At 40.7% G+C, this 25,642-nt stretch overlaps 1 protein-coding gene and 2 long non-coding RNA genes across 6 annotated transcripts in view; 2 read left to right on the top strand and 1 right to left on the bottom strand.

Moving 5' to 3' along the window:
- MASP1 (MBL associated serine protease 1) overlaps positions 1-2,967 on the bottom strand; it is a 62,803-nt gene extending 59,836 nt beyond the window's left edge. The window contains exon 1 of one of the 4 annotated variants that reach the window (XM_027109193.1): positions 2,534-2,967. In XM_027109193.1, coding sequence (XP_026964994.1) covers positions 2,534-2,538 — 5 coding nt within the window. In that variant the 5' untranslated portion in view covers positions 2,539-2,967. The remainder of the gene's footprint in view (positions 1-2,533) is intronic. The other 3 variants (XM_027109184.1, XM_027109211.1, XM_027109201.1) reach the window with 3 other exon arrangements.
- LOC113621871 (uncharacterized) lies at positions 1,564-25,642 on the top strand. Its single transcript, XR_003433332.1, has 3 exons — positions 1,564-2,437; positions 21,494-21,618; positions 23,462-25,642. It is a non-coding gene; the product is annotated as an uncharacterized LOC113621871 (long non-coding RNA).
- Positions 2,794-7,479, top strand: LOC113621869 (uncharacterized). Its single transcript, XR_003433330.1, has 3 exons — positions 2,794-2,901; positions 3,085-3,261; positions 6,264-7,479. It is a non-coding gene; the product is annotated as an uncharacterized LOC113621869 (long non-coding RNA).

Below are 25,642 nucleotides of genomic sequence, written 5' to 3'. Positions count from 1 at the left end.
CCATTCACTCCTCACTTCAACCTACACTACACCCAGACTGTTTTGGGGTAGAAGAGTTGAAATGGACTACATAGATCCCTTTGACAACACCCGTACTTGACAGATGACGAAAAGGATACCCCGAGAGGTGACATGTCATGCCCAATACCATATGGTGAATTAGCTTCAACAGAAGAAGGGAATAACAAAAGCTCACAGAGGATGCTGGGTCCATGCCCATATCATGCCCAGGCATCTGGCCAAAGCAATTAATCCTGTGAAAAATAATTTAAAAACCCGTAGCTTTATGTGAAAATTAAAAAAAAAAAAAATAATACCAAAGCTCCTTCCCCCGCAGATTTTAGTTTAATTGGTCTGGAGTGAGGCCTGGTCATTGACATTTTTTTTTTTTTTTTTTTGCGGTACACGGGCCTCTCACTGTTGTGGCCTCTCCCGTTGCGGAGCACAGGCTCTGGACACGCAGGCTCAGCTGCTCCGCGGCATGTGGGATCTTCCCGGACCGGGGCACGAACCCGTGTCCCCTGCATCGGCAGGCGGACTCTCAACCACTGCACCACCAGGGAAGCCCTGACGTTTTTTAAAGCACCACAGATGCTTCTAATGTGCAGCTAGGATTGAGAGCCGCTGGTGTAGAATAATATACTTGGTTGACAGTCTGGCAAAATACAGTAGAAAAACATCCTGAACTTGGAGCCTAAAGATCCAAATTTGGGTCTGGGCTTTTTCAAGATCATCAGTGTGGCTCTGGGCAAGTTGCTAAACTCTTTTATCCTCACTTCTCCATAAATCCTACCTCATCCAAAATCTGAAGACCAGATGAGACAGTGCCTATGAAAGGGCTTTGCAAACTCTGAACTGTTGTGTCTATGTGAGGGAAGACCTTTTATAGACTTCTAGTGGAGCACTTTTCCAGTAGTAGTTTTGCTATTGAACAACTGAATTCAATTCAGCTAATATTTATTGCATGCCTAATAGGAAACAGACATTATGCTAGGTACTAGGCATACAAAGATGAACATGCCATAGATCCTATTCCTTAAGGAACACTCAGTCTTGGAAGAGGAGGTGGACATTTCAACAAAGAGGTATTAAGAAAGGTAGCTCCCAAGGACAGAGATATCACAAAGGAGAAGATGCTGACTCTGGGGATACTGGGCAGGGAAGAGGAGGTGATGTATGAGCCAGCTTGAACAATCGGGTCCTCTAGAAATAGGAGAAATAAGAGGGAGAGCTATTCTGGCTTAAGGGATCAGCAAACACCAAGATACAGAACTGATCGTCGGCCTTGTAGTTTGTTATGGCTGGGGCAGTGGGTGGTAGGGTGAGATTTGAATAGTGGACAGATCAATCAAATTGTCATTCCATGTAGATGGGCATAAATCTCCTCTCTTTTAGGAGAAAGGAAAATGAAGTTAGATAGCAGATTTAACATTACAATGGATTTAGAAAGAAGAGAATGATTGGATTAACCTTAAAGACCTGATTATCTCTCTAAACCACAGGTAATCTGAGTTCAAAGAGTTAACATAGCCTGAAGCCCCTCATTGGCCCCAGACCCTGAAAAGTTGCTAGGTGACTTTGCAGAAGAGAAACAAATAGAAACCCTTTTCCAATTGAGAAGAAAATTAACGGGAAAAGATGTTTAGAGGCAACACATCTGCAGAGTGTTTTTTTTTTTCTTTTTTGTATTTTTAACAGTATTAACACTTATAAGTAGTAAAAGTAATTATGGTGGTCGGATTTTGACACTTGGAGAGAAAAACTTACAAGGAATGTCTGGTAACAAGCATCAAGTAACTCTAAGTCTAGGCTGAGGAATGGGGAATATTGAAGAGCTTGGAAACAATTAGAATTTAAAGTCCTAGTTTCAGAACTCCAAAGACTCTTTTTTTTTTTTTTTTAATTTCAATTTGTAATATTCCTTTAAGAGCCATTTGGTGCAATTCATAGCCTGATTCACGCCACTGGCGGCCTCTGATTTCAGTAAGAAATGCAGAAATTTATAGTGGAATGTAAAACGGGGACAGGTTTTTAGTTTTCTAAATTGAGGTTTTAAACTAGCAAACTTCTGAAGGTTTAAGAAGCCACATAGCTGAGCTACGGGAATCTGGTTTCTTTTCCGGTCAGAACAAATAAACACACAAACACATATCTAACTCACAAAGTGTTGGAAGAGATAAAGCAATGCTCTTTACAAAGGAGGAAAACAAAAACTCAGCCTTGTGGGCAACAGAAGAAAAGTCACATTGGCCAGCAGACAGCACCCTACGCTGGCAGAGGGAGAAATCTGAGTTCCAGCGGCGTCAGGGGCATTTGCACACAGCCTCCCGTTTCAAGTTGCATGTCTCCGGAGTCCCAGGGAAGGCCCCAGCCTGTCTCCCTTCTCAGAGCCCCAGGGAGTGATGAAAAGCCCCTGAACCAGCCACAGGACTCGCAGGTGAGTCAGCCCAGAGACAAGGTCAGACCTTCCAGGGCTACTTGGCACCTGGTCCCTGGAAGGACCCCCTGTGCCCACTCCTGCCCTGGCACTCACCTCATTTTCCTGCCTTGGGTGCTCCTGGCTGCCTGGTCCCCCCGGCCTGACTTGTCTGCGAGCTCGTCCCCGGTGTGGTGTCAGCGATGCCTTATCTTTGTTCTGAAGTCCCTGTGTGTCTCTGGAATTGGCTGGCATTCTCCATTCAGGTCACGCCTTCCCCTGCCTGCAACAGATCCCCTCTCCCCCTCTCTCCCTCTGCCTTTTCCTCTCTCTCTCCTCTCTGACTTGCTCGTACACACACTCAGAGGAACCTGACAGAACAGAATCTGTCTTCTTCCTTAAAAGATCTGCTTCTCCAGGTCCCTCCTTCATCCCATACAGCTGCTTCCAGCTCCTGAGAGAGAATAACTGAGCAGCTCAAATAGGTATTTGTATCACCATGTGTGTGTGTGTGTGTGTGTGTGTGTATGTGTGTGGATATATGTGTGTGTGTATGTGTGTGGATGTGTGTGTGTATATGTGTGTGTGTGTGTGTGTGTGTGTGTGTGTGTGTGTGTGTGTAAAGGGTGGAGGGGGACAAAGTCTGATCTCTCTGTCTCCCTTGCCAGATGGCTATAGTTTTCTGCTCGTGTTCAGGACACTGGCAAAGGACACCAATTAAACAGGATGATCAACTAAGAGGGCAATTCTAACATCTACACTAGGCAGGAAAATAGAACCAAATCCCAAAGCTTGTCTGTCTGCAAACAACTACAGGCTTTCCTGTGAACAGAGCGGCTGGCCCGGTATGTGAGGGGAGCAGTCAGTCCTGCAGTTGGTTAGTTGTTCTTCGTCACTTAAAAGCAAGGCTTGTGCTGTTTACCAACTCAGAGCATTCAGAGGCCTGATACAGCCCGGGGAGGACCCACTACAGACAGAAAGCCCCGCATCCCATGGCTGTAGAGAGATCTGGGCCTGTAAAGGTGGCTAGACCTGGAGTTTGTGGAGAAAAGCAGCATCAGATATAAACCAAGCTGAATAAGAAGAAAATTCCTTTCTTCACAACAATGACCACCAGTCCTGAATAGGGAGAGAGACATCTGGGTGTAACAAGTAGATTTTACTGAGAACCTTTTCTGTGTTAGGCACATGGCTAGGTGCAAACATCATCTCAATTACTCCCACAAACCTGTGAGGATCATACTATTATACTCATTTTACAAATAAGAAAACGGAAGCATAGAGAGGTACACAATCTGCCTGGATCATCCAGCCCTTTATTACTCCTTACTGCTACCACGGCAAACGCAAACAGTTAACATTTACTGAGCACTGTGTGTCAGGTACTGCTCTAGTAATGTATTGATTGCTTTCGATCATCTTTACATTTTGTGTATCTGGGTAGTAATATTATCCCCATTTTCCCGATGAGGAAACTGCCCAGAGAGTTTAAGTAAGTTACCCAAGATCACACAGCTAGAAAGTGATAGGGGAAGAATTTGAGTTCTTACCCACAATATTGTACTGCTTCTCACTACAATATTATAGTACATATGGCATTTCAAATACACACCACATTCACAAAGAAACTCAATTTGGGGCATTTTGAAAAGAGCAATTAGACTCAGCATCAGAGTTGGCTATAATCTTCCCTTTCTATCCAAGCTGGCTGTGCACTTTGGCCCCAATTGTTAACATCTCTGATCCTGTTTTCTCATCTGGAAAATGGGGGTTGCTTTGAGACTTAAAGGAAATTATCCTTGCCATTTTTTTAGCTGTTCAGTGTACCCAAGAGAGGGCTCCCACCCATTCTAACCAAGGTGGCAAACACATGCATTCTCCACCCTCTGATAACACTGCTTTAGCACATTTGGGGGAACAATGCCTTGCATCTTGCTGAAATTCTCCTGGCTCCATTTTCTCTCCAGTTTCTCTATTTTATCACTTTTAAAGGTCAGCTTTGCTAATCTGGGCATTATTAAGAGGCTGTGTTTGATAATGTGAGTGCAAGTATATGAGATGAGAGAATATGTGTGAACCTAGGCACCATTCTGGCTAAATAGCCTAAAAATTTCTGTGTTAGGCAGGATAGAAAAAATCCCTTTAAAAGTCCCATTAAGAAGACTCACAGGCTCCTCAAACATCAAATAACTCTCACACAACATTTTAATGATTTAAGTGCAAATGAATCAGAAACACATGGACTACATTTCTCTTGGAATATACAAGGGTTTTAAAACCAAGGGATAAAGAACTTGGCACGAAGCATCCTGCACCATGCAGAGGGCCCTGCCCACTAAAGACATTCCCTCCATCAACACTGCAGCTGAGCTGACCCTCTCCTAATTTAGGGCACATCCAGGGAAATGCAGTCATTTGTTCTGGGCACAGAGGGGAGAGCTTGGGAGGGAAAGCCATCAGCTTCTCCTTGCAAAGTGTCATAGAGTAACTGAGCCTCCTGGAATAATTTCCTGGCCATGTTTCTTTAAGGCTGCCAGTGCTCAATGGGAGGCATTTGAAATACGTTCTGAGCCAAAGTTCTGCCAATATACAGCAGAGCTGATATGTGCTTCCCTGGGAGTTAGCCAAGGCTCAGATGGAATCTGCATGATAACGGGAACTATGTGGCTCAGGACTGATCTGGGTGGGATTCAGAGCTGTTTCCCATCGTGTTGGGCTGCATTGGTGATACCTTCCTGACCTCTTGATAAAAACTTCCTGGGGTGTCATGAATAGATCACAGGGAGTGGGAGGAATGGAAAAGACAGTGGTTTAGGAATAGACTCAACATGAGTAGGCTAACTCATGGGACCTTGGGCAAGTCACCTACTTTCTCTGCTGGAGGAGGGGAAGGAGTGACACCCGTTTGCTCCGCTATAAAATCAGGGGAGAGGAGTCCATTGAGATCATGGAGTGAGGACTAGGAAATTGCAGTGGAGGTGGGGAGGTGAATTGCTAATGATCTGTAAAGAGAGCCAAGGAGTCCTGAGTGACCTTCTAATCTTGACACTTGTTTTATCTGTGGTCACAATAGCATTACATTACTCAGGATTCAATCACAGGTATTCAGAAAGATAATTTTTAAGAAGGTTCAACTCGTTTTTTAAAATGTTGATGAAAAGGTTAACATATGAGTATAAGGAACTAACAGTATGTCAATTAGAATCATAGAAGTGTAGAATGACGGATGTGGGCTCAACATCTCCTTTATAGTCAGGGAAAGGGATCAGAAAGCTACTACTAAGAAAGTAAATACTACAGCACTCCTACAACTAGAACTGGGCTTGGTTTACATGTTCTACCACAGTATTTATTACATGCAACTCCTGAGCCCAGACTTTCTGGAATTCCATGAATGCGCTGGAAAATGTAAAATATTTGGGCAATGAGTTTTTGTTGGCAAAGTGTGAAATCCAGGCTTCCTATAGAGTATATGAGAACTGATAAATAGCCCCAAAGATTACACCTTAGAATTAAATTTTAGGTTATTCAACACATTGGCTGACAGTATGCTGGAAACCCTGGCTTCAGAACCTATAGGATCATCAGAATAATATGGGAAATTAAAAAAACAAAAACAAAAAAACCAGTGCCTGAGCTTCATCTCAGAAGATTCATATTCAATGAATCTCGGGTGGGGCTCCTGAATCTGTAATTTTAAAAGCTCCCATGGACGATTTTGTCATTTTGGGTACTTATAATGGTGCGTCTTATAATTAATGGCATCTTAGATTTGATGATATAGTCTTAGTATCTGCCAGATACCTTCATATACATCATTACATGTAATATTTACATGTGTTTAAAGGTGAGGACACTGAAGTTCAGAGAAACTAAGTGTGTCAGCAAGAGGATGATGGACATCTAGAGCCCAGGACTCCTGACCCTAAATCCAGGGCTCTTTCATCTGCAGCCCCTTGATCCTGCCTGTGGACTTTGAGTATCCATGAGCCATGCTGTCACGTGACTGCAAGATTTCAGGGAAGGGATACATAATTTACATTCAAAAAATAAATTATTAAGCTCTCTTATGGGCTAAATTGCACCCCTTCAAAGTTCACATATCAAAACCGAGACAGGAACTTTAAAGAGGTCTAAGTTAAGAGGAGGTTATTAGCGTAGGCCCTAATCCAATATGACTGATATCTTTATAAGAGGAGGAGATTAAGATAGAGACAATCAGAGGAAAGACTATGTGAGGAGACAGCAAGAAGGTGGCCACCTGTGACCCAAGGAGATGAGGCCTCAGAATAGCAACCTCGATCTTGAACTTCCTTAAAATACCTGCCAATACCTTGGGCTTGAACTTCTAGTCTCCTAAACTGTCAGAAAATGCACTTCTGCTGTTTAAGCTACCTAGTCTGTGGTACTTTGTTATGGCAGCCCTAGCAAACTAATACAGGCTCTCTTGCAGAAGTTCTCCCAAAGCGTGAGCGCATACCACCACGGTGTCAAGCTGATTTCAAGCACCGCAGGCACAGAATTAACAAATACTGGGTCAGTTAAGGTTCTGTTTGGTAGGTAATAAGAGAAACCTTGACTAAAGCTGAAACAGAGTTTATTTTACCTCACTTAGCAAGAAGTGAGGCAGTAGGTGGGCCTGGGGACATTTTCTTTTTTTCTGTTCTGCCATTCTTAGGAGCTAGGCTATGTGTAAGGAAGAATCCAGGGGTTCTTAAGTACTTGAGATACTTGAGACATAGACCGTTTGTTATGAGCTGAATTATACCCCCACCCCAAATTCATATGTTGAAGCCTGAACTCCCACTATCTCAAAATATGACTGTATTTGAAGATAGGAGCTTTAAAAAGGTGATTAAGTTAAAATGGGGCTGTTAGAATGGGCCTAATCTAATTATAAAAAGAGGAGATTAGGATACAGACAACACAGAAAGCAGGGAGACCATGTGGGGATACAGTAGGAAGGTGGCCATCTGCAAGCCCAGGAGAGGGGTCTCAAAAGAAACCACCTAGACTTCTAGCCTCCAGAACTGTGAGAAAATAAATTTCTACTACTTGAGTAATCCAGTCTGTGGTATTTTGTTATGGCAGCCCTAGGAAGCTAACAGAGCATCCACATCTCCCTTACGTTTGCTCACCTAAATCCATTTGATACCAATTATTGTTGCTATTCACTCATATTAGGCCTCCCCTCCCACAGAAGTTCCTCAGATGCTAAGACTACACGGCCCAAGCAGATTCAGCCATAGGACAGGATTAATTAGGCCTTAAGAAGCAAATGGACAGCTGAGGTTAGACCATGTGAAAGGCAGGATTCAGATCAGGGGAGTCAGTGTTATCACTTCTCTAACTCCCTAATGCTGTTTCAGTGACCATGACTTTTCCACCCTCCTTCCAAACTCCCTTGCTCTTCTATCATTCTGGCACACCCTACTCCTCTATTACTGTCACCTTCCAATCTCTTGGTCCCCTCCTCTGCTCCTTTCATTAGGAACTTAGGCATGTGGCACCATGCTTACCTCTCCTTCCCAATTTCTCCTGACATCCTGACACTGGACCCTCATTGCTTGATCTCCTCATTTCAATGATGACTTCTTCCATTTCATTGTAACCATCTACTCTACTTAAAGCCACATCCACCTCTGAAATCTTAAACTTGTAACACCCCATTCTCTGACCACCATCTCTTACCTTTCTAAGTCTTTGACTCCTTCAATAACCCTAGACTTCAACCTCATCAAGACATCCAGTCCTCTGACACCACTCCATTTCCAGTCTATCAGATCCTCTTGGCTTTATATCTTTTCTGAATCCCACAACCAATCACCAGCACTCCTGTGTGGATCCTTCTTTCTCTACCAGTTTCTTGACTCTCTTCTTACTTCAGAGGAATGATTCCTCATCTTTCTGGTGAATCACTGAGAATCTAATGAAAGCTAGATTCTCTGTCTGGAATACCCCCAATAAAGCCACGTAATTTACTCCCTCACTTCTTCAATTCTTTCTAAAAATGTCACCTTTTCAGTGAGGTCTTTCCTGGCCAATCTATTCTATTATTTCTATTTCCACCCAGCTTTGCTCTCCCCATATCCTGTTTTATTTGTCTTAATGGCAGTAATCATCAGCTAAGATGGTATTTATTTTAAGTTTTTATTGGTTTGTTGCTTGCTCCCCACCCCATTAGAATAACACAATCTCCAGGTGGACAAGTATTTTTATATTTTTTGTTTACTGCTCTATTCCCAGTACCAACAATAATGCCTTTGACTTGCACAAAGTAGGACCTTAATAAACATTTGTGGAATGAGCCATCTTCCAAGAAACATTTAAATAGGCACACATTCTTGAATTTTGGCATATAATTTCAGGGACTTGATGGCTCTTCTGAAGCCATGAAGCTCAGAAGCTCAATTTTTTTTTTTTTCACCCGTGTCCCCTGCATCGGCAGGTGGACTCTCAACCATTGCGCCACCAGGGAAGCCCCAGAAGCTCAATTTTAACCATTCTTCCTGAATATTTCTCATACATCCCACCACTGCAGTTTTAAATACCGTTACATACTGATCACTAGCAAATCTATTTCTTTAGTCTAAATGTCTTCCCACCCTCAAATCAAATGTCTATTCTCGCCTCCATCTGAAAGTTCCACTGGGCCGAGGTCATTATTTTTCTATTCCTGACTTGCTCATTCTCTCATACCAACGATGTCTATGAACTACCATCAACTCAGAAATTCAAGCCAGATATTTGAGTGTCATCCCTGATTTATATTTTCCTTTTCTCCTCATATGCCATCAATCAATAACTCCTATTGTTTACATATAAGTATCTTTCAAATCCATCATTATGCATAACTTCAATTCCCCACTACCGCTGCATTAGTGACGGGATTCATTAGTTCTCACTGGATTATTTCAACAACTTCTCATTTGTTTCTTTGCCCTTAGTACCAATCTTATAAATATACAAGTCTCATTAATTGTCTCCCTTTGTCAAACCTTTCAGATCACTTCTTTGCTTACAGAATAAAATAAAAATACCTTAGAAGAGCATTTGAACTCTGAAGTTTAATGTTGACATGAGGTGCAGTGAAACTGAAGTAGCCTGCAGTGCTGAGCCAACATGTGGAGGACAGCTGCCCTGGAGAATGGCTTGGACCCACAGCAGACTTTGCATAAGTGCGAAAGAAACTACTGTGCAAAGCCACTGAGCTTTTAGTATTATTTGTTACTGCAGATAATTTAGCCTATTCTGACTGACACAATACTCTTATATGGGATTGCTCTTTCACCTCTATATTCTCTCCTACAACCAGCACACTTACATATACAGACTTTTATGTCTAGAACTGGTACCAAACTAGTTGCATATTCCAGATTTTATCATGATCTCTCATGTCTGTATGTACTGATATACTTGGTTCTCTTGTTCTTTAATGCTATTTTCTTCCTCATTTGTCTGTAGCATTTCCTCTTATCTATCATATGAAATCTTGCTTAAACGTCAGCTTCTCTGGAAAATCTTCCCCAATCACTCAACACGGAAGTAAACACTACCTTTGTTCCTTACACTTAAACTTTAAATTATAGTTTAAATTGCATGTGTCAAATTATACAGCAAATTTTTGTCTACTTGGGTCATCCCTTCATCACAATAATTTGAGGGCCTGAACAATATCCTTTGTACCTTTGGCTCAGTAAATGTTTATTGAATACATAGATGTCTAAATAAATTTTTAAAAAGGCATCAAGACATGGGGCTTCCCTGGTGGCGCAGTGGTTGAGAGTCCGCCTGCCAATGCAGGGGACATGGGTTCGTGCCCCGGCCCGGGAAGATCCCACATGCTGCGGAGCGGCTGGGCCCGTGAGTCATGGCCGCTGAGCCTGCGCGTCCGGAGCCTGTGCTCCGCAACGGGAGAGACCACAGCAGTGAGAGGCCCGTGTACCGAAAAAAAAAAAAGGCATCAAGACAGGTAAACACACAACTAAGTCTATAATTATAAATTGTGATGAATGCCATGTTGAAAGAGAGCAGAGTTCTATGAGAGAGGCTAATAGAAGGGCTTAATTTACACAGAGTGGTTAGCAAAGTCATGGTGAAGTGGTATCTAAGTTGAATAGGATGAGTACAAGTTCTCTAGTGAAGAGCTGGTGATTTCACAGTGATGGACTTTGCTACCTGGACTTCCACACATGTGGAAATTCCCCATTTTTATAACCCAGTTCATAGAAATAATAAAGATATAGAAATGAGATTAATAAATGAACAGCTGCACTCAGAATCAAGAAAAGGTATTTCCTGTGGGAAAGTCTGCAAAAGGAGGGTGGTAGATGAGAAGCTATGGCAGTGAGTTTCCCACAGTGGGAACCCATCCTGACCATGTGGGAAGTCTTCACAGTCCCGCTGGAAAGCTGGGGGCTGACAGGGCTGTATGTGAAGTCACTGGGGAAGGAGTGAGAATCACCACCACAGAAAAATTGCCAAACAAGAATCAACAAATATTTTTCAAAGCCTGCGTATGGAAAAGGGGTAATAAACTCAATAAGAAAAGGATTTCATGGAAGGAAATAGAGTTAATAGAACCATAAGAATAGGATTTTAAAATAAGCTGTTTCCATAAAGCTAAAGGAGGGGATATCATCTATGATACAAGAAGAGGAGAAAGATTTGAAACAAGAACAGGTTGAAACGCAAAAAGAAGCAATTGGATAATTAACGAAATTAAAATAACAATTTTACATTTATTAAATATAATTTATTAAATATATTTATTGAAATTAAAAATAAAATTCAATTATAAGTATAAACAGCTGAATGGTCACAAATGAAGAATTAATTAACGATTTGGAAAATCAAGTTGAGGAATTCTCCCAGATAAAGAGATCAGAAGTATGAAAAAAATAAAGGGGGTATGGATTCAGAAGGTCCTACATATGTCTAATAGAATTTTCATTAAAAATGGAATAAAGAGGGCTTCCCTGGTGGAGCAGTGGTTGAGAGTCCGCCTGCCGATGCAGGGGACATGGGTTCGTGCCCCGGTCCAGGAAGATCCCACATGCCACAGAGCGGCTGGGCCTGTGAGCCATGGCCGCTGGGCCTGTGCGTCTGGAGCCTGTACTCCGCAACAGGAGAGGCCACAACAGTGAGAGGCCCACGTACCACCAAAAAAAAAAAAAAAAAAAAGGAATAAAGAGGGGGAACAGGAAGTAATCTTTGAAGAAATATTGGCCTCAGTTTTCTAAGAATTGAGGAAAGACAAGAATTCTCAGACTGAAAAGATCTACCAAGGCCCAAGTGAGATACTTACATAAAGTTAGATCTAGATTCCTTGCAGCAAAATTTCAGTGTACTAAGGATAAAATTAAAATCTTAAAAATTACCAAAGAGAAAGAATGAAATTAGATTATCATTCAGACATTCTCACCAGCCACCTGGAAACAAAAGGGAAATAGAGAATACCCACATGTACAAAAGGAAAATACTTTTAAACCTATCATTCTATACTAGCTGAAGGATTATGTAAATGAAGCTGAAATAAAGACATTTTCAGACTCTAAAAAGCCTACCATTTGCAGGCCCTTTCAGAAAGAGTTACTGGATGATGTTGGAGCTGGTTAGTGTTGCTGAAATTGTAGAGAAATAACCACACTTGTACCATGCATGTGGGACTATAAAGTGGCCTGGCTACTTGAAGTACAATCTGGGGGTATTAATAAAATAAAAATTTGCATATCCTACAAACCAACAATCTTACCTCAAGATATCTGTCCTAGGGAAACATTCATTTGCAAACATGTTTATTGTAGCAAAAGTTGCCAAGGTGAAAAATGGGCATCAGTAAAGTAATGACTAAATATAATATGGACATACTATGAAACACAGAGCACTGGTTAGAAGGGATGAGAAAGATCTTCATGCATCAACCTGGATTTATCTCCAAGATTTACTATTAAGTGAAAAGGGCAGGCTGAAGAATGACACGTGCATTAGGATACCATTTATTTAATGAAAAAGCAATAGGCTCAACCAGCAATACATATTTTGCACATACCATAGATATTTTGCATGGATTTTCCATATATCACTGAAAAAAGCATGGAAGGAAATATACCAAACACAACTAGTTACTTGTATGGAGGATGCGGTGAGAGGCTTTATTCATATTTGTAATAAGCAAAACCTTTAGTGGCTGGTCAGAGCTGTTTAGGCAAGGGATTTTAAGGATAAAAGAGCACTCTGGGAAATGCAAATCAAAACTGCAATGAGATATCATCTCACCCCTGTCAGAATGGCCATCATCAAACAATCTACAAACAATAAATGCTGGAGAGGGTGTGGAGAAAAGGGAACCTTCTTGCACTGTTGGTCGGAATGTAAATTGATACAGCCACTATGGAGAACAGTATGGAGGTTCCTTTAAAAACTAAAAATGGAACTACCATACGACCCAGCAATCCCACTACTGGGCATATACCCTGAGAAGCCATAATTCAAAAAGAGTCATGTACCACAATATTCATTGCAGCTCTACTTACAATAGCCAAGACATGGAAGCAACCTAAGTGTCCATCGACAGATGAATGGATAAAGAAGTTGTGGCACATATATACAATGGAATATTACTCAGCCATAAAAAGAAATGAAATTGAGTTATTTGTAGTGAGGTGGATGGACCTAAAGTCTGTCATGCAGAGTGAAGTAAGTCAGAAAGAGGAAAACAAATGCCATATGCTAACACATATATATGGAATCTAAAAAAAAAAAAGGTCATGAAGAACCTAGGGGCAGGACAGGAATAAAGACGCAGACCTACTAGAGAATAGACTTGAGGACACAGGGAGGGGGAAGGGTAAGCTGGGACAAAGTGAGAGAGTGGCATGGACATATATACACTACCAAATGTAAAACCGATAGCTAGTGGGAAGCAGCCGCACAGCACAGGGAGATCAGCTCGGTGCTTTGTGACCACCTAGAGGGGTGGGATAGGGAGGGTGGGAGGGAGGGAGATGCAAGAGGGAAGAGATATGGGGATATATGTATATGTATAGCTGATTCACTTTGTTATAAAGCAGAAACTAACACACACACAAAATAAATGAATAAATAAATAAATAAATAAAAATAAGACCGGGGAGAGAAATAAAAAAAAAAAAAAGAAGGAGGACTCTGGGTATTGTGAGGAAAATGGATTTGGAGGATAGGAGGCAGGGAGACCAGTTTGGAGGCTGTTGCAGTAGTTAGGACCATTAGGCACAGTAGGCACACAGCCTGGGGCCATGAAAATGTTTTAATTTTAATTCTTTTCAAATCAGAATGAAAACTAAGATAATAATGAATATATAATAAAGAATCCATTTACTTTTATAGCAATGAAGCACTAAAATACAATTTCTATTTATTTATTTATTTTATGAATAAATCCCAGATTAGGAGAGAGAATGCTTGGATGGATCAGAGTGGTAGCAAGTGAACATGGAGCCAAGAGGATAAAGACAAAATATATTTTGTAAGAAGAAAAGCCTGAACCTCGCCATAAATTGAGAGTGAGGAATTGAGGGAGAGAAAGACAGCAAAGATAACTCTCAGAATTCTGACTTAAGACGGTGTTGGTGCCATTTACTGAGATGGGGAAGAGAGGTGGAAGGTGAGCAGGGGTCAGGGTGTAAGGAGACTTGCATGCCGGACTAGATGTGGAAAATCTACTAGACAGGACAGGGATTCTCAACTCTGGATGGATGACAGAGTCACATGGGAGCTTGAAAAATTCAAAATTTTGCAACAACTCCCAGACCAGATCCCACCCAGAGTCTTGAAAGGGTTGAGGAACGCTGAATTTTTAGGGAGACAGAAAAGATTTTTAAACAGAGAATGACATGATCAGATAGCGTTTTTAAACAAATTCATATTTGAAAGCAGTATGGGAGCTGGAAACGAGTTGGCAAGAGATTGGAGGATAACCAGGAGCTACAATACCCAATGAACCCAGGCCCCCTGATTCTCAGGCCACTCCCGGGCTCAGAAAAGTTTAATGGAACCAAAGAAGTTTGGAAGAAAGCTGAAAAGACCTCCCAGCCACACCCAGTACAGAGCACAGATTGACTGAACGCCAGGGACATTTGAAGCACGTGGGCCTTGGGGCCATCAACATTCTCTCTGGCCAAACCACAGTGCTAAGTTAAATGTTCAGTTGTCACAAGACAACAAACCTGAACCACAATTGCTTTTTAAAAGCAGGATTTTAAAACCTGAAATACTTCACAAAAAAAGCATGTCAGGAAAGCTGGCTATCTTTGGGACAATTGTTTTAAAATGTGGACCTCAAAATATTTTCAGCCCCCCGACGAAGGGGCTGAAGAGGGAAGGGGAACAGAGCTCTATGGACCTTCTGTCTTTACCCATATCTGACTGTGAATAAGGGTGACTCTTCTGGAGACATGCCAGCAGACCCTGATAGTTGAGCAGGAGATCATGATACTCAACGCTTACGCTCATCACAACAGTGAGGGTTTTTGAGTAAGCTATGGCAACTCTTTGGGCCTGAGTTATTTTGTTTTGTTTTCCCCATAAGATGGGAGAAATGATAGCACTTTTTTTTACATATTGTTTCAAGGACACAGTTGTTCTTAAAGCCTTTTGAATGAGTAACACCTTTGAGAATCTAATGAAAGTTGATCTTCTCTGGAGTAAAGCATAAAATATACATGTATCTGGGTATTTATAGGACTGGTAATTAATCCTTGCTAATGTTATAAATCACCTGCAAAGCTCCTGGCCCTTTGTGGAGACTCAACTGATAGTAATTATTATTAATATAATTAGACAGTAAGGGTAGGAGGATCATGAAATGTATATGTAGAAAGTGGCCTTCAGGATGGGACTAAAAAGATGAGCAGGATTTCAATAGGCTGAAGGAAGAACAAGAGCTACAGTAATGGCAAAAAGTGAAGTGAGAATCAGTGATAGAGGGATTATGCCTAATGAGTAATAATACTGACCATTTGCTGAGCCCTAGCTATGTGCCAGACGTTACATGCATGATCTCAGTCAGTCTTCACAAGTGAGGTACTGTTAGCCCCACTTTAGATATAAGGAAATTGAGAATTAGGGGGATCAAGAGGGAGGCAAGAGTAGAGGCAGGATCTTACCTTAGAAGTCTCTATTTCTGTTCTTTATGTAATTCTCTTTAATTTTGTGTATGTTCGAAAATTTCCATAATAATACATTTAAAAAGTCTCCCACTCCCTACAATTTTTATACCACAGGATGGCTTAATGGGAAGCCATTAATGGGAAGTAATTTCTTCTAATTATTGAGTTATCTATATATGAGTCCATTATATATACAAGTCCATTATCAGATGCATGATTTGCAAATATTTTCCCCTAGTCCATGGTTTGTCTTTTCATTATCTTAATGTTTTTTGCAGAGGAAAAGTTTTTAATTTTGATGAAGTACAATTTATCAATGTTTTCTTCTATATATCATGCTTTTGGTATTGTATCAAAGAAATCTTTTCTTAACCCAAGTGTCCACCATAATAAAATACCATATTCTGGGGGGTTTAAACAACAGACATTTATTTTTCACAGTTTTGCAGGCTGGGAAGTCCAAGAGCAAGGAGCCAGCAGATTTGGTTTCTGGTGAGAGCCCTTTTCCTGGTTTGTAGACTGCCTTTATGTTGTGTCCTCACATGGGAGAAAGAGAGGGCGTCTCTTCTTATAAAGACACAAATCTAATCATTGGTCCCACCCTCATGATCTCGTCTAAGCTTAATTACTTCCCAAAGGCTCCACCTCCAAATACTATCACATTGGGGTGTAGGGCTTCAACATATGAATTTTGGGGGATACAAATGTTCAGTCCATAACACCAAGGTCACAATACTTTTTCCTGTATTTTCTTCTAGAATTTTTAGGTTCAGATTTACATTAGGCCTATGATCCTATGATTTACATTTAGGTCTATGATCCATATGGAGCTGATTTTCACATATGGCACAAGATATGAATTGAAGTTCATTTTTTTACATATAGATATCCAATTGTTCCAGCATCACTTGTTAAAAGGACTATCCTTTCCCCACTGATTTGCCTTTACATCTTTCTCAGTTGTCCTTATAAGTGTGGATTTATATCTGTTTTCTCAATCTGTTCCATTCATCTATTTGTCGATCTTTATGCCAATACTGCATTCTTAATTACAGTAGCTTTAGAAAAATTTTGAAATATGTAGTGTTAGTTCTCCAACATTGTTCTTTTTCAAAGTTGTTTTAGTAAGAGTTTGTCAATTTCTACCAGAAAGCCTGCTATGATTCTGATTGGGATTATGTTGAATCTATACATCAGTTTGGAGGAGAATTGACATCTTAAGAATATTGAGTGTTCATATTAAATGAACACAGTATATCTCTTCATTTATGTGTCTTTAAAAATTTCTCTCAATAATGATTTGTTGTTTTCAGCAAATAGTTCTTGTCTACCTATTGTCATATTTATCTCTAAGTCTTTCATAAATTTTGATTTCATTGTATCTGACATTTTTATTATGATTTCTGATTGCTTAGTGCTAATATATAGAAATATAATTGATTTTGTAAATTGGTTTTGTCTCCTGCAACCTTGCTGAATTCATATTTTAGTTTTAATAGCTTTTTTTAAGATCTCATCAGATTTTCTGCATAGATGATCATATCATCAAAAGAATAAAGACAGTTTTACTTCTTCCTTTCTTTTCTTTTCCTTATTTTGTTGCACTGACTAGAACCAAAAGTACAATATGGCATAGAAGTGGAGAGTGTGAACATAAATGTTTTATTCTTGATCTTATGGAGAAAGCATTCAGTCTTTCAACATTTAGTTGTTAACTGTAGGTTTTTTGTAGTTGTTCTTTATCAGAGGAAGTTCCACTCTATTCCTAGTTTGCTGAGAATTTGTACCAGGAATAGCTGTTGGATTTTATCAATTGTTTTTTCTGCCTTTATTTGTTAATTTTTTTGGCCACGAGGCATGGCTTGTGGGATCTTAGTTGCTGACCAGGGATAGAGCCCCAGGCCCGGGAAATGCAAGCATGGAGTCCTAACCACTGGACGTCCAGGGAATTCCCTTTTCTGCCTTTATTGACATGATCATATGATTTTTCATTTTTCATTTGTTAATATTTAAAATGTCAATGTTAAAATTTTACCATATTAAAAATATGGTAAATTACATTGGTTTATTTTCTTGACTTTTCCAGAAAGTTAATCTTGCATTAACTCCACTTGGTCATGATATATTATCCTTTTTGTATATTGTTGAATTTAATTTGATAAAATTTTGTTAATAATTATTTTATATATGGTTTTGAGGGACACTGGTATGAAGTTTTCTTATAACATTTTTATCTGATTTTGGTATCAGGAAAACACTGGCCTCATAGAATGAGCTGAGAAGTATTTCCTTCTCTTCAATTTTCTAGAAGAGTTTATGTAGAATTGGTATTATTTCTTTGTTGTTTCTTAATACAGTGAAGCTATGTAGGCCTGAGTTTACCCCTCCCTCTCCTCTGTGGGAAGATTTTTAACTACAAATTCAATTTCTTTAATAGATAAAAGGCTATACAAGTTTTCTGTTTCATCTTGAGTAAACTTTTGTGTTTTTCAAGGAATTTGTCCATTTTATCTATGTTGTCAACTTTATGGATATAACATTGTTCATCGTAGTATTCCTTTATTGTACTTTTAGTATTTGTAAAATCTTTAGTAATGTCCCTTCCTTTATTCCAGAATTTGGTATTTGTGTCTTCTCTCTTTTTGTGCTGACCAGTTTATATAGAAGTTTGTCGACTTTATTACCTCCTCAAAGAGGCTGCTCTTGATTTCACTGATTTTTTTCCAACATATCTGTGTTGGGTATTTTGTGGATTTATTCCCAAATCTTTAGTATTTCCTTTCTTCTGTTTACTTTGAGTTTAATTTTGGTTTGATCTTTAGTGCTATAAATTTCCCCATAAGTTCTGCTTCAGCAGCATCCCACACATACCTATATGCTGTGTTTTTTGTTTTTTGTTTTTTTTTTTTTTTGCGGTACGCAGGCCTCTCACTGTTGTGGCCTCTCCCGTTGCGGAGCACAGGCTCTGGATGCGCAGGCTCAGCAGCCATGGCTCACGGGCCCAGCTGCTCCGCGGCATGTGGGATCTTCCCAGACCGGGGCACGAACCTGTGTCCCCTGCATTGGCAGGCGGACTCTCAACCACTGCGCCACCAGGGAAGCCCATATAAGCTGTGTTTTTGTTTTTACTCATTTAACTTTTTATTTTTTGACTTCTGGTTATTTAAAAATGTGCTATTTGGTTTCCAAATATTTGGTAATTTTCCAGAAATTATTCTGTTATTGATTTCAAATTTAATTCCATTTTGGTCAGAGAACCTACTTTGTATGACTTGAATCATTTTAAATTTACTGAGCTTTGTTATAAAGCAGAAACTAACACACCATTGTAAAGCAATTATACCCCAATAAAGATGTTAAAAAAAATTTACTGAGATTGGTTTTAGCCCTGAAATATGATCTATCTTGGTAAATATTTCACATGCACTTAAAAGGCATGTATATTCTGCTGTGGTTGGAAGGAGTTGTCTTTAAATGACAGGTTGGCTGATCATGTTATTTAAGTGGTCAGTATAGTTACTGATTTTCTTTCTGCCTGTTCTATCAACTATTTAGGGAGGAATGTTAAAATCTCTAACCATATTGTCAATTTTTCTACTTCTCATTGCAGTTCAGTCAGGTTTTGTTTCATATATTTTGGGGTTCTGTAATTAGATGTGTAAACTTAAGATTGTTATATCCTCTTTGTGAATTACTTCTTTTGTTTACCATTATGATCTTCTTTATCCCTGGTAATATTTGTTCTGAAATCTACTTGTCTGACATTAATATAGCCACTCCAACTTTCCTTTAATTAATGTTAGCATGGTATATCTTTTCCTACCTTTTTCCTTTTAATCTATTTCTATCTTTATATTTAAAATGCATTTCTTGTATGAAGCATATAGTTGGGTCTTGCTTCTTTATTAATCTGAAAACCTCTGCCTTTCAATTTTGTCCAATTTAGACCATTTACATTTAATGTGATTATTATTTGGCTGAGTTTGAGTTTATCACACAGCTCTTTGTATCCTATTTGTCCCATCTGTTCTTTGTTTTCTTTGGGTTTTTTTCTCTTTCAGATTAATTTAGACTAGAATTAGTATATTTGTTTTTATTTCATTTTATCTACTTTGTTGGCTTATTAGCTATAATTCTTTGTTTTGTTATTTTACTGTTGCTTGGGGTTTTAACTTATTACAGTCTACTTTCGAATGACATTATACAACTTAATGTGTATTATAAGAACCTTAAATAATGTACTTCCACTTTCCCCTTCATGTCACTATATGATTGCTGTCATTAATTTTCCTTATACACGCGTCTTGAGCCCCTTGGTACATTGGTATTATTTTATTTAAACAGATAATTATCTGTAAAATAGATTTAAATAATTTTTAAAATCTTCTGTATTTACCCAGGTAGTTGCCATTTCTGGTGCTCTCATTTCTTTGTGTATATTCATATTTCCATTTGGTATTATTTTCCTTCTGCCTGAAGGAGTTCCTTTAATATTTCTTTTAGTGTGGGTCTGCTGGTATGAATTCTTTAAAACTACATATCTGGAAAAGTCTTCACCTTGCCTTTGTTTTAAAACAATATTCTCATGGAAGCAGAAGGGTCTATATTATTTTGAGTGTGACGAAAGGCATAATTAAGATGACAGTTCACATATATCAAGCACTTAGTTTATGCCAGCAACCTTCTGAGTTAAGCATTATTATTATTTGCATTATACAGACCTGGAGACTGAGGATCAGAAAAATTTAAGTTTTCCAATGTCATACACCCAACAAGTGACAAATGACATTCACATTTCTCTAGAGTCTCTAATGTTAACCACAACATTCTGCTGTCTATCAAGAAAATAGAGGACATATAAGTACACACTCCAGGAAATGCCTCATACTTATATTTCTGAGAAAAAAAATTAAGTCACTTGAAAGTCATTCCAGACTCTTTCTGGGACAATGGTCTTAACAGGAAACTCCTGGAGCCCTGTGAAACCATACAACTCCTCAGAGACCTGCTTATAGAGAATATAATCAGCAAAGCTCCACAACACAGCTGGTTGGTCAAGGCCACCCAAAGTCATTCCCAGAGCCTGAGAAATGGCTCTATAAAATTAGCAGCTGGGGGTTGGGGTGGGTGTTGGTTCTAAGGGAGCATTTCCCAGTGGATGGCTATACACACTCATATGAAAAGAGGGCTGCATTGATAGTGCTGGGTAGGGTGTCATGCTCTTTTCTCAAATGTTCTGTGGAAGTAGCATGGACAAAACAAAGAGCACTGGGTCTGCACCCATGCTACCTGGATGGATGGATTTAGCATTAAGAACTTGAGCGTCCTATGTTACTTGCCTGGTCCCGTTTCCTCATCCGTAACAAGAGGACATGAGTGGTCATTCAGCCTACCATTTGGTGCTGTAAAAATGAGAAGGATTATTATTTTTGTTCTTATTTTTATGAATGTTTCAGGATTCTGCACAGGGATACAATGAAAACGTGTTACATCACACACTGAAAAATGAAATATACCAAAAAAGCTGCACCAAGTTAGAATTTGGAACAGAAATTATTTATAAAATAGGCAATGCTACTGGGCATGTTTTGGTCTTCAATTAAATTCTTTTTAAACTCTGGCTCCACAGTGTAATGGTTTTGGAATTAGTAATAATAAAACATTAGTTACACTGGTGAGTAATGGTTTTATTTAAACAGGATGAAATGTTAACCCAGTGGTGCCAGAACCAAATGTAAGACCTCTAAATGGCTATCCCGTGAATGTCAGAGGCCAGGGTCATTCCTATTAACCTTTCGGTGGGAGGCTGAGATACACACAGCCCAGCTACCTGCATTTCACATCATTTCACCTCGATGTTTTATCTGTGCCTCAAAATTCTTTTGGGAGCACTCAATATTGACTTTTTTTTTTTTTTTTTTACTGACAGAGACACTGGGGCTCAGAAAGATTGACTTGGTCAAAGTCTCACCGCCTGTAGGGGGTGCAGAGCCGAAGAGGTCATGACAGTGCAGAGAGCACAGTTTGACTGTGACATGACAGGCGTCGGCTGGGGTGGGTACCTGCATAACTGAGGAACAGTTACTATGTGAGAACGGGGATAATACCTACTTCGTGGAGACTAAAATGTGCTTACTCAGGCCCTGGCACTTACTTAAATACTTAACAAAAGTTGGCTATTCTTCTCCTTCTTCATCTCCCACCTAACTTTCCACTAGAGCACACAGGCGTCTTAACAAATACAGCCACAGGCAAGCTTCTACTTACGCAGTCCCCCAACCACCAGGAAAACACCCCCAACAAACCTGTCCGAAATGGACTCCATTCCACTCCCCTTCCAGCTTGTGAGTCCTGGGCTTTGGAGATGTTCCCGCACTGCTCCCTTTCCCTCCCTTTGCCCTGGCAGTCAGCACTTCAGCTTGGGCCTGTCCTCACCTGGCTCTGGAGACTTCCCAGGGGTGGGAGGGAGGGGTGCAGGGGTGGGGGCAGTGCTTCATTTCAGGTGGGAAGGCAGAAAAAAGAAGAAAAGCTGGAGAAACCCCTCTCCTGGGGGTGGGGGGCAGCCCCTGCCCTGATCTCCTATCAGACCCCGTCCCATCTGTCAGGCCTGCATCTCCTTCTCCTCCTTGGCTTCAGGCCCTAGGGCCAAGCTCCCTGGCAAGTCTGCCTTTCCTCTGGAACATGGGGCCTCTAGCTCTCCTCTGGGTTTGCAGGGAACCCCTGCTAGCAGCAGTATCACCTGAGAACTTGCTGGAGGCCCACATTCTCTGAAGTCTGGCACCAGGCCTACTGAACGGGAACTCCAGGGGCAGGCCCCAGCAATCTGCATTTTAAGAAGCTCCCCAAGTAATTCTGATGTACCCAAAGTGTGAAAACCACTGTTCTAGGGAAACAATGCAAAAGGAAGCTGAGGACCTGAGTATTCAGCTCTGCTTCTTGACAAGCACAGTGAGAGCCCCCCAAGTTGTGGTTAAAGGCTATGTGTTAGTTCCAGGCACAGATGGTGGGGAGGGGGAGGGGGAGAAGGAAGGAGTTGGGAGGAGGATGGGGGTGGGTACAGGGAGATGGCTGGACAGAGGAATGCAGACGGAGTGGGGAGTGGGAGATGGAGAGGGAGGGGTTTGTGGAGGTGGATGGGGGAAGGGGGAGGAGCTCAGAGACTGAGCTCTGTTCTGTGGGAAAGGAAGGCGCAAGGGGTAGAAATCCTACACTTATTGAGTACTTCCTACTAAGCAGGTACCTGGCATCCACTGTTTCCTTTCACTTTTAATTTAAATTTTTTTTAAAAAAGTAAATGTTATTTATCCCTGCATTACGGATGGAGACTCTGAGAGGTTGGGCTGGGAAAGGGTAAAGAGAATAGGGTGAGAGTGATACCAATACAGGACCATAAATGTACGACCATAGATAGGATAGGATATTATCGTCTTGTGGAACACCTGCACTGTACAGATGGGGAAACTGAGGGCCAGGGAGGAGAAAGGACTTGCCCAGGATCACACAGAAAGTCAGTGTCTACTAATTCCTAACCCCGTGCTCTGTCCCCAACCCTTTAAAATGCAAGAAAATCAAAAGCATTTTCTTGCATTTTAAAGCTTGTTTTCAAACTGTTTATCTTGAATTAATTTCAGATTTACAGAAAAGTTGGAAGAAAGTATAGATATCCTTAAGTCCCTCACTGCTTTTCCCCTAAAGGTAACATCTTACATATGTGTAGTATAGTAATCAAAAAGTTTTGGGGGAGTTAATTACACTTTTTACTTTGAAGTAATTGTATATTTACATTTAGTCATAGGAAATAATACAGACCATCCTGTGCATCCTTTATGGAGTTTCCCCCAATGGAAACATTTTGTCCAGAACTTTTATGCTTGTATGTTTTTGTTTTACCCTTCAGATTCATCCTCCTCACTCAGAAGAAAGTTCTCAGATCTCTTCTGAAGAGACAGAAAAGACAGGATATAAAAATAAAAATGGAAAGGGTTTTCTCAGCAGGAAGGATGGGCATCTGCTTTTCCTGGACCCACTATTTCTTCTCCAGGGACCGCCCAGGCCTTCCAACAAAAACCTCTGGGTCTAAGCCTCTGCAGGTGCCATCCAAAGATACCTGCGCCGGCAGCAGGGGAGCATTGGCAGTGTTCCAAGAACTTAAAACCTCGTGAAACCTTGCGCTTGGGAGGAATCTTGGAAATCAGCCACCCAATTCTTCATTTGATGCTTGAGTCTCTATCAACCTCTGCTGGGAACTCACCCCTATTCAAAAGCTTTGATAACTTGGAGTGCTAGAAAGTCCTTTCACTGGACTTGAGAGCAGGACTGTGATTTCTTGTTTGCTGTGATATTCCTACTCCCCCCCACCCACCCCCCACAACAGTGCTCAATAAATACTAGTTGAATGGATGGATGAATGAATGAGCTAGTGAGCAGATCTTCTGCCCAGTTTGTGTGGTTGCTGTGAAGGAGGGCGTCAGGGTCTGCCTGGGATGCTGTCAGCGTGACTCAGCACAGCCTGTGCCTTGCTGAGGGCAGATGCCCTTGGAACTTGAGGTGGATAGGAGAGTTCCCAGCTAAGAGGTCCCTGGGGTGGGGAGACGAGTCTTTCCAGAGTTCCGAGTGCCAGGGCCGGGTAGCAGTCTTACTCCATGGCCATGACTTATTACATTCCCGAGTAAATCGAAATACAATCCATATGTTCTGGGGTTATTTACACGATTCTCATCAAGATGCCACCGTTGCGTAAGAGCCATTTGACATCGATGGCACGGCTTTCTTTCTTCCATTCTGAGAAGAGTCCCTGAAGAAAAGCCAATTCCACTGTCCCCGGAAAGGGAGGGGCAGGAGCACAGGGAACAGTCATCTGGGGCAGCCCTGCTGGCAACGCAGTGCCTGGGGAGACTGTTTTCAGTGAGTCTCATAGGGGAGGCTGAGGAAAGAGGGAGACTCCTGCCAAGCTGCATGCCCCCGAGGGCTCTGCCAGCTGCTGCCAGCACGACTTCAGTGGAGGGCGGGGTGGAAATGGCTTAAGGAGTTGCCAAAGAACAGGGAGGAAGAGCTGGTGCATCGGGAAGATGGGGGCTTCCAGGAAGGACACCTGGGTTGCATTCTGGTGTAACTTTGGGTAAATTACTTCCTTCCCACCGCCCCTGGGCCTCAGTTTCCCCTTCTGTGAAGTGTGAGGCTGCACTCATGCTGCACCATCCTTATGCATCCTGATAGACTATTCTAGGGTCCCTTTTTTATATCTTATTGTGAATATTATCCGGCAATGCCTAGATAAATATTTTTCAAGAAAATATCTTTACCACAATCCTTAGTAAGAAATACATTTTACACAGTAATCTAGTGTGTGTGTGTGTGTGTGTGTGTGTGTATGTATGTATGTATGTATATATATAAATATATAAAACTGAAACAAAGTTTTCACAAATCAATGCTTACCCTTCCTACAAGGATAGACATGTAGATTAATGGACCAGCAGAAAGAGTCCAGAAATAAATCTACGCATTTATGGTCAAGTGATTTCCAACCAAGGTGCCAAGGCAATTCAGTGAGGAAAGAGAGCCTTTTTAGGTGCTGGCACAACTGGATATCCATATGCAAAAATCCACCCAGACAACCATCCATCCAGACATACATATATACGTGTATATACTTACACCCTTACTTCACATGATACACAAAAATGAATTAAAAATGGACCTTAGATTGAAATGTAAGAGCTAAAAGTAAGGAGCGAACTATGTGTACTTGTTAACCACAAGGACGATCCTCATGAACATTATGTTAAGTGAAAGAAGACGAACGTGAAAGACTAAATACTTTGTGTTTCCATTTACATGAAATTTCTAGAAAAGGCAAAACATTAGAGACAGAAAGCAGCTTGGAGGTTTATTTGGGCTGTAGGGCTGCTAACAGGCATGGGGGAACTTTGTGAAGTGACAGCAGTGTTCTGAAACTGTGGTGATGGTTACACAGCCCTATAAATTAGCTAAAAATCATCAAATTGTACACTTACAATGGATGAACTTTATAATATGTAAATTATAACTCAAAGAGACACACTAATAAAATTAAACC

Source organism: Aethalodelphis obliquidens, unplaced genomic scaffold (assembly GCF_003676395.1).
Source record: "Aethalodelphis obliquidens isolate GAN/ISIS:26980383/991018 unplaced genomic scaffold, ASM367639v1 scaffold1, whole genome shotgun sequence".
NCBI classification, from domain to species: Eukaryota; Metazoa; Chordata; class Mammalia; order Artiodactyla; family Delphinidae; genus Aethalodelphis; species Aethalodelphis obliquidens.
This window is presented reverse-complemented; position numbering and strand designations above follow the sequence as displayed.